The 16,655-nt window shown below is 37.8% G+C and overlaps 1 protein-coding gene across 1 annotated transcript in view; it reads left to right on the top strand.

Moving 5' to 3' along the window:
• DNAH5 (dynein axonemal heavy chain 5) overlaps nucleotides 1–16,655 on the top strand; it is a 239,087-nt gene that overhangs the window by 158,424 nt on the left and 64,008 nt on the right. Inside the window, exons 56-61 of the mRNA XM_031666810.1 lie at nucleotides 3,163–3,394; nucleotides 4,530–4,644; nucleotides 4,896–5,072; nucleotides 7,859–8,062; nucleotides 11,159–11,338; nucleotides 14,792–14,929. Of these exons, the coding sequence (XP_031522670.1) occupies nucleotides 3,163–3,394; nucleotides 4,530–4,644; nucleotides 4,896–5,072; nucleotides 7,859–8,062; nucleotides 11,159–11,338; nucleotides 14,792–14,929 (1,046 nt within the window). The remainder of the gene's footprint in view (nucleotides 1–3,162; nucleotides 3,395–4,529; nucleotides 4,645–4,895; nucleotides 5,073–7,858; nucleotides 8,063–11,158; nucleotides 11,339–14,791; nucleotides 14,930–16,655) is intronic.

Genomic DNA, 16,655 nt, shown 5'->3' with positions numbered 1-16,655 from the left:
TTCTGCTTAAAACCTTCCATGTCTTCCTGTTGTTCCTAGGAAAAAGCACAACCTTTAGCATGACCTTCATGCTGGGAAGAGCTGACCCTACCTACCTCCCCAGCCTCTCCTGAGGTCCCTTTTCCTTCCTGCTCTGTCTTCCTGGATCCTTGAATATGCTTTTTAAAAATTTATTTTATTTTATTTTTTTTGGTGGTTATTTTCCATGCAATGCTGTCCTCCTCCCATTTCTCCCCACCCACTCCTGCTTTGTCTGGATAATGCCGGCTCAGCTAAATGTCATCTCTTCAGGAGAATCTTCCTTTGCTTCCCTCCGTTTCCCCACTAAGCCAGGTCCCCTGTTATCCATTCCATAGCACTCTGTGCCTTTTCTTCTTGGGATTAACCACAGTGTGTAATTTGTGTACCTAGTTGTGTTATTTATTTGATTAATGTGTACTAGACTAAAAACTAAATTAATGTCTGACTAGACTAAAAACTCCCATGAGGTCAAGAACTACACATCCTTTGTTCACAATTTCAGCAGCTACAGGTGTTTGATACTTATGATGTTGAACGAATGGATCAGACTGTGTAGAAATTCATCATCTTTCCATAATATGGCCTTGATCACTTGCAGTCTTTCTCTAGTTCAACTTTGGATATACCTCTTTGCCCTCTGAACATGGTTTAGTCATCCTTTTCTTTTCACACAAGTCCCTCTACCAAGAATATTCTTCTCTATCTTTTTTATTTATGCAAGCTCCAAGGCTTAATCAAGATACATCACATCCTTCAACCTTCCTCTGTTCTCTTGGGAATATTTGAAATTTTCCCATTTTCTTGGACCTCCTGTATCTATAACATTGATGCTTTACATAATTTACCTGCACATTTAAATATTTTTAAACCTTTTGATAACCAGTAATTTTTGTGGTTATAGCTCCAATTTAGTCTATTTACAGCCTGCATACTACATAAATATTTGATACTATGCTAGTCATAGTAATGGATAAAATAATTAAAAGACGTAAGACACGGTTTCTTTCTTCAATAAATAGAAAATCTTGTTGGGAAAATCAACGTTTCCACACCCAACAGTAACCTGTGTAATGTTATCCTGAAAGAATAGCATCTGTGAGGATTAAAGTACTTATACGCTTAGGGATTTCAGTGTTATTTATTCTTTTTAGAAAATTAGCAACAAGGTTTCTAGAAAAACTATTATTTTCATTGCCTTAAGGATATTGATTCTGAATTAAATTATTATCTCCAGCTGCATCTAGAAAGAAATATATCATTCGTTTGTGTTAGCATTTCATTCGGATCATAAGAAGTATTTCCAATAAATAAAAGTATTATGTTATTAATACTTTTAATAATAAATTGGAAAAGTTTTTCTAATTTAAAGAAGCCCCTAGGGCTGATACTGGATTTGGTAGTAATTTTAATAACTTTTAAATACCTTTGGAAAAAAAGTGAGTTTTTTATATGTATGAATTTAAATGGACTGAATCTGTTGACGAATCATTTAAAGAAAAATATGCTTTACTTTATGTTGTAAAATGCCGGGAGGTAGCTACAAAACTGGCATTGCTGCCTTGGTGATGGGATATTGAAGATGACAGAGGGTTTTCTGGCCCCTTGACTGAATCTCAGCAGGCACGGGTCACTCTAAGAGGGAATGTTCCGTTTCTCTCTGTAACCTTTCCTGCACCAGAGAGCCTGGGTCTGTGGAAAAATATACTTAGAATCCATCCTGATTTTATTCTCTTTGTCTTTTTGGAGAGACAAAAAGACAATTTGCTACGTAAAGAATAAGGTCACCATTATTGATACTGTCTGTTCACATAAGAAGGAAGAAAATAATTACGTGATAAATACAAAGAAGTTTTCAGAAAGTGGGCACTTCCCCGAGAATATCCCATAATGCCAAGTAAAGCATTTGGCATCATGCCTGGCACATGGTAGACACCGCAGCCATTGCAGTTAACACCTACACAAAATGTGTCATAAGTGTGAATTGTTCTATGATTCCAGTGCCCAGACTTGAACTTCTTAGAGTTTAAACAGTTCTTGGTACTGGTTGGCTAAATGAGAAAATGTGACTTTTGATTATCTTAATTATTGCCTTTCAGTGTATGGTATACTGTTTTTGTAACCAAGCTGATGAATTTTCTCTATTATTTACATAAATATGAATACAGCCCCCCAATAACAACCTTAAGAACTTTAGTAATTGAGTACTGATGGTGATAAATACTATTTTTATGTCTTTGCCTTTTTAAGCCTTGCTTACTTGATTCATTTTTCTCCCATTTTATTGATCATATTTCTCTTTACAATACTTACATACATAGGCTGTTTCTTCTGAGATACATAGAAATGGTTGTGATAATTTTAACTGCATTATGTGTGACTCTTACAAATTCCCTGGGGTTGAGACCAGGTTTCACGTTCCTCTTTCATTCCATGGCACCCATTTCTGTGGTGGCTCTGCAACAGGCATTCGGTGTACGTGGTGATTGATGAGCCTATTCCCATAGCAGGGAAGGCTGTCTTAGAATTGGTCCCCCATTTGGCACTGTGGGGAAGGTAAAGGTCTCCAACAGGAGATTTTTTTTTACCCAAACATTCTTAAAGAATACTGTAAATGAGAACTGACCACAAATGACCAGCTGCCACATTTAAGAACAAGATGACTCCGGCATAAAACAATTTAGTGATGAGCGTTTCCACATGCCAAATGCAGTCAGAGCCAGGGGGGAACTAAGGGTATGACAGGTTCTGAGTGACAAAATAAATGGCATTGTTAAATATGAGTACCAGGTGGGCACTGATTTCTGAGTTATTTGTACCATTTGTCCTGATGTAAGCCATAAAACAGGTTGGCTGCTGACCAGAACCTGCAGCTGTGTATAAGAGATGTCTCTGCACAAGCACCAGACAACAAAGAGTGATGAGAGGTTTAAAGTTTTTTTATAGTTTTATATATGAAACAGAAAATAAAATTGTTGATGTTATAGGCCTGGGGCCAAAAATGCTGACATAGATCGACCTAGCTGGGGCTACAAAAATGGTTTGCATTCCTAAGAAATGTCTAAGTATTAGAAGTAAACAGTTAAGTTTTAAAAGGGTAACTTACATGCATATTTCACACACTGTCATCTTTATGCTCTCTAGTGTCTGAGCACTTCCTCGCTTCCTATGATATTGACTGCAGTTTGGAAATCAAGAAGGAGGTAGTCCAATGCATGGGCTCCTTCCAGGATGGGGTGGCCGAGAAGTGTGCTGATTATTTCCAGAGATTCCGACGTTCTACCCATGTGACGCCCAAATCATACCTCTCCTTTATTCAGGGCTATAAGCTCATATATGGAGAAAAGCATATGGAGGTGCAGACCCTGGCCAACAGGTAAGTGTGATGTTCATATACAAAGCTATATTAAAGCCGTGGCTCTCGACCAGGGACAGATTTGCCCTGGTGGATATTTTGCAATGACCAGAGACATTTTTGTGTGTCACAACTGAGGCGGCAGGGCAGGGGAGGAGTACTGCTGGCATATGTGGGTAGAGGCTTAGGGATGCTGCTAAACTTCCTGCAGTTCTTTTCTGTCACAACAAAGAAGTATCCAGTCCCAAATGTCTGTGGTGCTGAGGTTGGGAAACCTTCCTCTAGAGCCTATTGACCATTCCTTGCCCAGTAGGATAAACTATTGCCAGGTTTTTATGTGGCCCACTGCTTTCTATAATATTGAGTGACATCAGGATAGAAGTCATAGACCTGGAAGGGAGTTGCGAATGCAGACATCCCCTCTTCCCTCTTCTCACCCTTCTCTTCCCATCCCTTCTGAGTGACTGAGCGGGAAAAGCCAGGTTGATGCATATGTTCACTGCCTAAGGAGCATCCCTGCTTCCCTGAAGTTTCTTCCAAATGTCACTGCTCTGCCCTCTGCTTTTCTGAACAATCAGATCATCTTCCTGAGCATGGCTAGAATGAGCCAGGGTAAGGAATCCCTGGGTGGGTGGTTACATGAAATGACTCTGAGGGTTCCCATCTTTAAGGTCACGTTATTTCAGGTTCAGGCAGGCAGCTAGTTCCTTCCTACAGCTGTTTTGATGGCTTTAAATTTGTTTCTTAAGCCCACATCATTCTTCTTTTAATTTCTTTAGTCTCTTTTGAAAAAACAGGCATTATTTTCCTTCTTCCATGACAGGGCTTCAAGCATTTGAAGTCTATCGTCATTTAGTCTAATGTCATTAAGTATGTTTCCTGCATGATACAGATTCTAGCCTCATGGTTCCTAATTTCATGATGCGTGTTCTAGCAGGTTCACTGTTCTTGCACGAGGTCTGTGAAGAACATACGTATTATCCGTCTAGAGTCAAGCCTGGACCTGTATCCTTTTTGCTAAGCCCTCTTGGGTTTGCTACTTGCATACATGCAATCTTCAGATATAACCATTACTACTCACTGGTGGACCAGTACTTGAAAATTGCATCCGAGTCCTACACATTTTAACATTGTTTGCTTGGATTTTCAATCCCAGAATGAATACTGGATTGGAAAAGCTCAAAGAAGCTTCAGAGTCTGTTGCAGCCTTGAGTAAAGAACTGGAAGTGAAAGAAAAGGAGCTACAAGTGGCCAACAATAAAGCCGACACGGTGGGTGGGCATTTACACGTGTGCCACATTCCTTTTGAATTCCAAGTTCACAAGTGTTAATGGTCTATACATATTCAGTGGCTTTAACTATCAAATTATACATTACTTTCCATTGGAATAAAATACTCTTAATCTTATGTATAAAAAACTGGGTGAGTGGACAAAATCAACAAATCAAGGCAAAAATGTGCATTTTCTGCTGGATGTTTAATACTTTTTGACGAAGTATTGTTTGCTTTATATGGAATTAGGTCTTAAAAGAAGTGACAATGAAAGCACAGGCTGCTGAAAAGGTCAAGGCTGAGGTACAGAAGGTGAAGGACAGGGCCCAGGCCATTGTGGACAGCATCTCTAAAGACAAAGCCATTGCTGAAGAAAAACTGGAAGCAGCAAAACCAGCTTTGGAAGAGGCAGAAGCTGCATTGCAGGTACATCTATGTGATATAACAGATGTCAACTTTAGGGCCTAAGAGGCAGACTAAGGCTAAAAAGATTAATAACAGCAAGGAAATGCTCTACTGCTTCAGACCAAAGCTCTATCCACTGGAGTGATTCCAAGTAATATTTTCTGCCAGAGACTTTATTAGCTCTTTATGGGTTTTGCATATTCTACTTAACATCTCACTCTCTTCACTCATCAGTGTTGGGCAGTGCCATATACTGGTGGTCAAGAGTCCTGGGTCCTCATTTCAACTCTGTCATCAATAAGCTGTAATGCTGGAAAAGTCACACCAACTTTCTAAGGCAACATTCCCTCACTCATTCATTGAGGCCATTGGAGTAGGTGATCTGTAAGATACAATGTTTTCTGTCTATGAATTACCCAACTAAAGAACTACTGATCTGATGTAGCTCATTAATGAGAGAGTTTGAGCAGGCTTCCAATGCAATTAAACAGTAGAATTGTGTATTAGTCTGTGTTCACACTCTATAAAGATGTTACCTGAGACTGAGTAATTTATAAACAAAAGACTCACAGTTCCCCTTGGCTGGGGAGGCTTCAGGAAACTTACGATCATGGCAGAAGGTGTACGGCAACAGACTCCTTCTTCACAAGACAGCAGGAGAGAGAACAGGGGAAACTGCCACTTTGAAACCATCAGATCCCCTGAGAACTCACTCACTATCATGAGAACAGCATGGGGGAAACTGTCCCCATGATCCAGTCACCTCCCACCAGGTCCCTTCCTTGACTGTGGAGATTACAGTTTGAGATGAGATTTGGGTGGGGACACAGAGCTAAACCATATCAAACTGTGTGGCAATACACCAATGGCAAAATTACAAAGGAGGCTGGAGTTTGAGAAAATGAAATGAGTTTAGTGAACTAGGCCACACCTTAAAGGCTGGTCCAGTTTTGAAGACTCACTTTTACTAAGAGAGTTCCAGGTATGTACGAACGCTAACATTTTGACATCAGGTTACCTAAATCTATACAACAAATAAGATAACAAATCTTGTGCAGAGAATGTGTCTCTTCCTATCTTGATATTAATCTGACTTTAACCAGCTCAGAGCAAAAATAAAAAATATCTCCAGATGTTAGATAACTGTTCTATTATTGCCACAGCATATAGGAGATTATATAACAGTCATATTTCTTGGCCTGCAGAAAAAAGAGGACTTTAATGCTTAGGTGAAACAGGTTGAGTTTTTGTTCCCCTCTCCAACTTCTTTTACCTGGGCATCTAACACAGCTGAGCACCATTCTGTTTGAAAATTATTTTTAAAGCTAAAGTAAAATAAGCATGCCTGGCCCTTACATTTTATATAACTTTAATTTGACCCTACCCTACTTTCCTCACTGTCTGCTGTTCTATTTTTCTCTTTTCTTTTATAGCTGCGCACCTCAAATAAAGGTCTATTTGCCATTTTCAGTTCCCTACTACACATTCACCCTAACTTCCAGCTGTCTGTCTTTCATAAATGCTAGTATTAATATATTAAAATAGGCTGGGCTTGGTGGCTCATGCCTGTAATCACAGTACTTTGGGATGCCGAGGTGGGCAGATCACCTGATGTCAGGAGTTTGAGACCAGCCTGGCCAACATGGTAAAACCCTGTCTCTACTTTAAAAAAAAAAACAAACAAGAAAAATTAGCTGGGCATGGTGGCGTGTGCCTGTAGTCCCAGCTATTCAGGAGGCCAAGGCACGAGAATCACTTGAACCTGGGAGGGGGAGGTTGCAGTGAGCTGAGATTACGCCACTGCACTCCAGCCCGGGTGACAGAGTGAGACTCAGGTCTCAAAATAAAAAACAAAAAATAAATGCAAAACTATATATATACAAACCTTTTCAAGGTATGTAGTTACATTCCTAATTGACCAAGTTTAGTGTTTTTTCTTTTTCCTCAGTCCTTGGAGAAAAAATCATTCACTTTTACTAGAAGGTCATTGGTTACTGTCTTTTGATAGAAAGGATGCAAATACAAACCAGATGGATGTTTTGAAGATCTGGAAGGAAGGAATATATACTATTTGTCCTAGAGATAGGATTGTTTCCAATTCTTACATTTAACATTTTTTCAATACTTATTCCATAGTGAGTTTTAGGCAATTGAGCAGTTATTATCAACCAAAACAGGTGTATGTGACTATTAAATCATTTACTCTGTAAGAATATATGTACTAGAAATTGAATGGAACTTTTCTAAGAGAGAGCTTCGTAAAATTCATATTGCTCAAGTCCCGTCATTTAAAGGTCAGTTCCCAGCTAAGAAACCTCTAATTATTCAATCTGTCAGCCCTGCGGCTACCCTCTGGTGTCGGTCCACAGTGACAAGCCTGAATTGTTTAAGAGAGAGAGGCAGATTCTTGACCTACATAGCTAATGAGTAAAAAAGCACTGCAAATACTGTAATTTTCCTGGTTTTGAACCTCGAAATCTACTTATGTGCTGACTATTCTTTTTCTTCCAGATTAAATCTTTCTTTTTTCTGGCACAAAGCCATCTGTGCACTTTCAGAGAAGTCACAGCTCCTGATCTGCTCGCCAACATTTCCTTCCTCTCACTGCTAGTTTGAATAGTAGAAATTTGAATTTGTTGGGACATGGTGTTTCCTTGGGATTAAATATGCATCTAGACCCCATGGCTCTGCATCTAACTTAAAACAGTTTTCTGTCCTCTGTTGAAATAGCAGCATTTGGACATGTAAGGTTTGCTTGTCTGTGCTTTCCTGTCTGAGGTTGGTTGATCCTTCCTTTCATCCCCCAGACCATCAGGCCTTCGGACATCGCCACTGTCCGCACGTTGGGCCGTCCCCCTCATCTCATCATGCGGATCATGGATTGCGTACTGCTGCTGTTTCAAAGGAAAGTCAATGCTGTCAAAATTGACCTGGAAAAAAGCTGTACCATGCCCTCCTGGCAGGAATCCTTAAAACTGATGACTGCAGGGAACTTTTTACAGAACTTACAGGTTGGTAGTTCAGTGGTGATGGGCTAAGAGGGAACTCATTCTTCACTGGCATAGGAGTCCTTTTGGTATAGTAAGTTTCTAAAGAAAGAATTCACTCTACATACATGTTTTTTTCAGAGTAAAACTTTCTGTTTTGAATATAAAACATTATTAGCATTAGAGTTTTTCCTGACAGATTTTAGTTGTATTAAGGCATCATCAGTGTTATGTATACTTCAATAAAAGTTAAAAAAATCATTTTAAGAAGACAATAAGTGTGTGTTTATATTATATTCACATGAATACAAATATATACAAGTATTTGTATTTTGCATTTCTCAGTAGTAATTTTTTAGTGTTAATTTACAGCTTTTTTAATTTTATGAGATAGAACTTAACATGAATAAATGCACAAATTTTAAATGTATAGCTTGATGAATATTTACATATGTATATACCTATTTGTGAACACTGGAAGAAAATCACATATTTTCAGGCCCCAGAAATCTCTCTTGTGCCCCAACCAAGTCAATAACTTTCCTTAAGATAATTGTATCCTTACCTTTATCCAGATAGTTCGCTTTGCCTGTTTTGAAATTTGCATATATGAAATAATATTGTATGAACGCTTTTGTTTTGACCTCTTTCATTCAACATGTCTGTGAAATTCATTCTTTTTGTTGCAAATAACAGTCTTTCCTTTTTCATTATTATATAGTTTCCCAGTATATAAATGTGCTGTAGTGTGTGTGAGAAATGTTTAACAACTGATTCTTAAGGGAGAAAGGAAAAAAAAAAAGCAAAAAAAAGCTCTGATTTGAAGTCTTGCCATGGTGTAAGCACTCCCATGATGGCTATTTTAAGCTGCCAAAATGATGTTGCTGCATCTAGAGTTGAGAAGAGGTGCATGGTAGTATGCCATTGTGTAGCGTTTCCACCATATATATACAATAGTTGTAAATGACCTCAAAAGCACAGATGATAGTAAAATTTAGTCTCAGAATTAGCAAGTTATGAGCTTTGACTATAACCTTTGCTTGAAATATTGTTTATTTAATTGTAAGCTTATATATTTTAATTTTTGATAATGACTGAGTCTAACAAGTTTGTAGAATTCCTGGAAATTTAACAATCATTTCTTCCAAGCCTGTTTGAACCAGCACCAGTGTGAAACACTGTAATATGCTTCATTTCGTTTGTCCCTGTACTGTTGATGAATTTTGGGGTTAGTATTAATTTATGGCTTTTATAAATCAAGCTGCTGTGAATATTGGTCATTTGGTGGCTCTAGCTGTGCATTCCTGTTGGTTTCATGCTCAGGAGTGGAATTTCTGGGCCTTTGGTTATACACGTTTAATCAGCTTTGGTAGGTAGTGCTGAAGAGTTTTCAAAAATGGTGTGTCAATATATATACCCACCAGCAGTGTATGAGTTGCTCAACATCCTCACTGTTTTCTACTTTTAGCTACTCTGATGAGTTTGTAGTGGTGTCTTATTATTGTTGATTTAATTTGTATTTCCCGACCTTTCCATAGGCTTATGAGCCTCTGGGGAATTCTTTTGTTAAGTGCCTGTTGGAATTGCTTGTCCAGTTAATTTTTTTTTTATTACTTTGTAGAATTTCCTTATATATAAAATGTGACTAATTTGTCATTTATATGTTTGCGAATATCTTCTGCTGCTTTCTGGCATTAGTTGTTCCCTCGATTAATGGTGTCTTTTGATAAACAGAAATTCTTAGGTTTAATGTAGTCCAATTTATTAATATTTTTCCTAATAGTGCTTTCTATGTTCTGTTTAGGAGATCTTTGCCCACATCCAAGGCAGATTTCTAGTTTTCTTCTGGAAGCTTTATTGTCTTTTCTTTCATGTTCAAATCTCAAAGCAATTAATTGGGAATACCCACTCCACCTCTATTTCCCAAGTTGTGAATTCAGCACCATCTTTCTTTCAGTTTTCAATTCAGCATTGCTCAAGTGACCGCTATGGCTGGAGCCTGGGGTGAGGCGCATACGACAGCTGTAACAATAAGTAGCTTATGAAACTAGTGGGCCAAACAGATTTGTCCCAGATAATTATAATATGAGATTCTGCCAATGGACTTGGACTTTGGGTGGAATCCTGACAAGTGATTCCAGGTTCCTGACATTTACCTGGTGGCAAAGCCCCTGCTCTTGGACTCTCCCTTGCTATTTGTCATTGTCACCCCTGACCTTCTGTTGCTCCCAGACATTCATCTGGCTTTTTAATTTTTTGGGGGTTACGATTTTTCAAGTCTCATAAACATGAGTTACATTAAACGAGGTCTGAATGAGAGTGTGTTCTACTATGCATTATGTGTTCTGTGAAGGTTTGTGTCACTAAATTATTTAGGTGCTAAATTTCTTTCTGCTTGGAAAACATTTACTCATCCTCTTTTAAATGATCAAACACCACTTTTAAAAGATCCAATTTCATTGTTTGGTCAGTCTGCTTTTTCTGATGCAGAAAGACATTCTTAATTCATTTCTGCTACTATTTTAAAATTTTATCCCACCAGAAGATAATAATTCTCTCATATTCTTGATAGTTCTGTGATTAAAAATTAATTCATCACCCTCAAAGCCTAATGTCCAAGTTATTATCTTCACATTTTAGGTGAGTTTAATAAAACCTCTGTCTGAATGTATTAAGCATTTAGTTGCTGATAAATGCTAAATATATATGTCCTCAGACTGAATACACTTGTATTCATTTTTCACTGGGGATTTTATGGGCTTATAATTCATCTATTTAGGATTAATGACAAAAAATCTTTATTGCTCTGGAAATTCTAATAACCATATTAGTGTTCGTCACCTAAATAATTTGCTCTTTCCCTGGATCTCACTATATTTATTTAAGGATGGTATCTTTCCTACAGAAGACAGAGTGTGTTCTCATAGACTTCTTTGCTATCATTTCTTACTGTGCTTTTCCCTTTAGGACTTTTGCCTAATATCTTAAAATAGTGACAAAATACAATGCCCTTCATTCATTTGTGGTCGTTCAGTCGTTTCAGTAACATTGAGAGCATGACGCAAGTATGACTTCATGGAAAGAAGTGTTTTGACTTTATTTTACTCTTTTCTTCCATAGCAATTCCCAAAAGACACAATCAATGAAGAGGTGATAGAGTTTTTGAGTCCTTACTTTGAAATGCCTGACTATAACATCGAAACTGCTAAACGCGTATGTGGAAACGTAGCTGGTCTTTGTTCCTGGACGAAAGCAATGGCTTCCTTCTTTTCTATAAACAAAGAGGTGCTGCCTCTGAAGGTAAGCCTCCTAGGCAGACCTGGGTGAAGGTGGCTGGGCGGAGTCTACAGGTCAGCTGATCTTATCTTTTCACAGGAGCACGTGTGCCTGTGGCTTCTGGTGTTAGGGTACTCAGGTCCATGGGGAGAGGGAGCATTAGAAAGGCCAAGCACAGGATGTTTCTTTCTTCTTTGTAATCCTGCTCTAATCAGAACCGTATGAGCCTCTAAGCAGGGATGGACTCTCTGCAATGATGCTCACTACAAGTCCATTGTGGGCTGCTCGATAGTTTTCCTCCACAATGCAAACTTGAAAAAACAACAACAACAACAACAACATCAAAAAACAAAAACCAAGCAAACAAAAAAACACCGCAAACTGTAGCATAGAATCCTCTGCTGATATTTAAGATCTGTATCCAGAGAATCCTATGTATGAGGTAGGGTCAAGACAGAACATGCTGGAAGCTGGTCTTAGCTTGGCTTAAGGCATGACATATTCCTCCCTTTTCCATTTTTGTTTTGTCTCTCAGGAAAGAGACTGAATATCTGAATAGTTGTTATTTAATGTGACTTTTTAGACACGCTTTATGTTTCCTTTGTGTAATTGAATACTTAAGCTTCATTTTTGCATATTCCCCTACCATTAAAAGAGGCAGTCTTCAGCAAATGGAGAGGCAATGGAGAGTGTGTTTTTTGAAAATGAAATGCTGAAGTCTCAAAATCATATCTCATGGCTTGGTTATTTTGCTTTTGTATGGGTCTCATCTTTCTTAATCATCAACTAAATTCTACTTATACTTGTAAACTACCCAGGAAACTTAATAGTCATCATACAAGTAATCAAGAGTATCAGGAAGATAGGCATAGAGTTGCAAATTCTATTTTGTTTCTACTTGTTGTGATACCAAGACCATTTATTCAGCAATTGAGGCTCTTGAGGTCCTAGGACAACCTAAAGGGACAAAGAGTCATGTGAGTCCGAGAATTTCAGAGCAAATAATCGATGTCATGCTGTCTGACACCATGGATATTGTGACTATTGAAGACTTCAGCGTAGCTCAAAAATGGACAATTTGATATTGACTTAATTAGAGCCAATATTTATATCAAGTGAAAAGTTACAGGTCATTCTTCGCATACTTTTCCAGTGAGTAACCATGCATAGTGTCTTAAAGAGAACTACAATTAAGTTCATGATGCATAGTTTTTTCTGTTATTATTGTTAAAGTACATTGTTGAAATCTTTAAACATGGACATTCTGAACAAGGCTTGCATAAGAACAATGAGATCTCTTCCCCTGTGTTCAATGCCATCCACATTTCAGCTTTCAGCTTGTCTCAAGACAATCTGGGTCCTACAGTAGGAAGGAAAGGGAACAGTATCAGAAGTGGGAACCTTTTTATTTGCTCCTACAACCCATGCTTTTCTTTCTGAGAAGTCTGTTCTCTTATATTCTTATAAGTATCTAGCATCTTGGACCACACAGCTTGTCAGGTTGCTCTTATGTCAGTCAGAAAAATACATGCTGTTACACAGATCCATGTTTGCTGTGTAGGGAGGAGTAGAAGAGGAAGTGAGTACATATTGTCACCAAGTGGTTCTGTTGAATTTATTAAGAAATTCAGACCTAAGCCTTTAACTTCCCTTCTTCCTGGAGGGGCTTCACTTGCAATCCCCTGCTTCTTAAATGAGGAGAGGTCAAGGGCATTCGGTAAACTTCAGGTGGAATCTCTTGGACACTAATTAGTAATGGACACACTGAGGAGCTGCTGTCTTTCATCTTGCAATCCTTGTAGTTGGGCTAAGTGACTTCTAGTAGTGAATACATTCAAACAAGTATGAATTACAGCAATAGCAATTTAGATTCTATTCAAGTTCCTTATAATGAGATTTCTCCTGTAAAACTTCATGGAAATCAGTATATGTACAAATAAAGAGGATATTATAAAAAAGCAGAACTTAAATATTGTACGTGGATAATAACAGTAACAACATCTACTGTTTATTGAACTCATGTGCTGGGGACTAGACTTGGGATTTTACATATGTTTTCTTATTTAATCTGTACAAAAAGTCCTAGGAGTTAGTTTTTCAATATTTTAATGAAGAAACTGAAGCTCACCGGGTTTAAGCTACCTGCACAGAGTTCTACAACTCCTAAGTTGAGCAATTAATTGAGTTTGAAGGATTTTGATTAGCAATTGTTGACAGCTTCATTTAATAAAAATTTTATTTATTTATTGGTGAGTAAAGTACTGGAAAATGTTCAAATTCTTTGGGTTTCCAATAGTTTGTCATTAGTAACTGACTTTAATTTGTAAGTTGCTTAACATGGTGACCTTACTTTTTCCTTCCGTGTTGAAGCCATGGCAACAGTTGCAGCTTACTGCAGGGCTGAGAAAAAAATGTTCCACCAGTCAGGTTCTTTTTAAATTGTAACTTACAAGCGATGCTTTTGCCCATCACTGGATCTAGTCAATTATGGAACTCTTGAGGTTTTCCGTAAAGATTTATTCTGCCCAAATTTGGAAGCCTGAAGTTTTGAGATAGGAAAATAATTTATTTCAAAAGTGTTTTAAAAATCATCTTTTCTCAAACGCTTCAGAAAGACTATGCCTTCTAGTCATCCCATGAAAGTCAATAGTAACATTTTGTAAATTTGAAAGGGAAAATTTGGTTTCAAAAAATGATTTTAAAGGATCTAAATTTCTTAGGCATGAACTACTTTTTTACATCTCATCTTTTGCTAATATTGCTTTTGGTTAAGTCTTTTGATTGTATCTTAATAGCTTCTTTAAAAACAAACCTTTTTAATTAGTCACAGCTCAAGGTATCAAATATGCTTTCCAGAAGGCAAGAAATATGTGAAAGTGACAGGAACAATGTCAAGACCACCACGATACACAAAACCTAGATGTTTATAATCAGTACATAATCATTTTCCATCCTTTATTATTCCTCAACAGTGATGAGTCCTGCTAGGCAGATAGTTCTAAATACTGTTTTTTCTACAACTCTTAATATTAGCATGTTTTATAATTTACCTATATACATTTAATATTACAGTGTTCTGATCTAGGCAGACTGTGACCCGTGGGCCAAATCTAGCCCACTACCTATATTTGGATGGCTTGTGAAATAAGAGTAGTTTTTACATGTTTAAATAGTTCTAAAATAAGTACATGAGCAATAGTTTTGATTTTGCCTCTTGGCCCAAAATATGTACTATCTGGCACTTTAAAGAAAATATTTGCTGACCCCCTTTCTAATGAACTGTAACTTTCTGCTTATACACATTTATGTCAAATTCACATTAAGATTTGTTCAGGACTTAATGTGATTTGAAAGGATCCTGGAGCTGGGACAAAGCAAAGGTATCAACACGCGGTGTAGTTGAGTTCTCAGACGCTGAAATGAGGGACGTTTTGAGATTGGCTGTCCATCTCTTCACTCTGTGCGTGTCCTGTGCAGGCTAACTTGGTGGTGCAAGAGAATCGCCATCTCCTGGCCATGCAGGATCTGCAGAAAGCCCAGGCTGAGTTGGATGACAAACAGGTGGAACTCGACGTGGTGCAGGCTGAGTATGAACAGGCCATGACTGAAAAGCAGGTAACTGCCCTTTGTCATGGCAGGGACTGTCACACATCTCCATGGCTTCTCTCTCCAAGAGTGTGGGTTTTTGTGGAGATTCACTGAATTTATACATGATACATACATAGCACATAATGGACACCAAGGATCTTTGGTGAGATGACAGGATGGTCAGTCAAGATGGCAGTCAGTGCTGGAACATAGCCATTCTGAGTTTCTTTATTAGTCGGGGATGGTAATAATGATAGCATCTTGTGTAGTAGCATTTTTGTTATGTTTTTCAAATCGTGTCCTCCCATGTTATCTCATTTAATCTTTGAAATAACTTGCAAAGTAGGCAGGGTGGATTTATTTATTTATTATTTATTTATTTATTTATTGAGACAAGGTTTTGCTTTGTCGTCCAGGCTGGAGTGCAGTAGCATGATCATGACTCACTGCAGCCTTGAATTCCTGGCCTCAAATGATCCTTCCACCTCAGCCTCCCAAGTAGCTGGGACTACAGGCATTCACCACCATGCCTGGCTAATTTTTTATAGAGACAGGTTTTCACCATGTTGCCCAGGCTGGTCTCGAACTCTTGGGCTTAAGCAATACACTTGCCTCGGCCTCCCAAATGTTGGAATTACAGGCACGAACCAAGGCAGCCTAGTGCCTTACCTATCTTTGTTCTCATTTTAGAGCATTCAAGTCAAATGTCTAAAGAGATCACAGAGGAAAAGTACCTGAGTTTCTAAGTAACCAGGATTTTGTCACTTTTTTTCTCTTAAATACATACTTTTTTTTTTTTTTAAAATAAAGTGGTCTCCCTAGAGTATATAAGCTTTTGGCTTAATAAAATCTGTATCTGCCTCTGATAAATCCTATATTTGGTAGATAATAGCTAGATTCACTCTGTTTTACCTTGATAATTGTATGAAATTCACCCCTACCTCTTCTCAGCCTTTACTTGGCAGAATTGAAATTCCTGCTTTGTTAGTTTTACTGGGGTACCAATAAGAGTTTAGATAAACATTTCAGTTTCACTATCTGCAGAATGTATGGTATATTCTCTTAAAGACAAGTCTCCTGCAAGCGAAGTAAAAGCTTTTGGAAGCTTTAAAGAAGTAGCACTTTTGAAAAATGTCTGTTCATGTCCTTTGCCCACTTTTTAATGAGTTTTTTTTTTTATTGTGAATTTCTTTAAGTTCCTTATAGATCCTGGACATTAAGGTTTTTTCAAATGCATATTTTGCAATAATTTTCTCCCATTCTATAGGTTGTCTCTTCACTCTGTTGGTAGTTTCTTTTGCTGTGCAGAAGCTCTTTATTTTAATTAGATCCCATTTGTCAGTTTTCGCTTTCGTTGCAATAGACACTTTTCAAAAACAGACATACATGCAGCCAATAATCATATGAAAAAAAGCTCAATATCACTGATCACTAGAGAAATGCAAGTCAAAACTACAGTGAGTTACCATCTCACAGCAGTCAGAATGGCTACTATTAAAAAGTCAAAAAACAACAGATGCTGGTGAGATTGCGGAGAAAAAGAATGCTTATACACTGTTGGTCAGAGTTAAGTTAGTTCAACCATTCTGGAAGATAGTGTGGCAATTCCTCAAAGACCTAAAAACAGAAATACCATTGACCCAGCAGTCCTATTAGTGGATATATACCCAAAGGAATGTAAATCGTTCTGTTATAAAGCCACATGTGTGAGTATGTTCATTGCTGTCCCGTTCACAATAGCAAAGACATGGAA

Source organism: Papio anubis, chromosome 5 (genome assembly GCF_008728515.1).
Source record: "Papio anubis isolate 15944 chromosome 5, Panubis1.0, whole genome shotgun sequence".
Lineage (NCBI taxonomy): Eukaryota > Metazoa > Chordata > Mammalia > Primates > Cercopithecidae > Papio > Papio anubis.
Note: the sequence above shows the minus strand (reverse complement) of the source record. Positions and strands in the feature narration are given on the sequence as shown.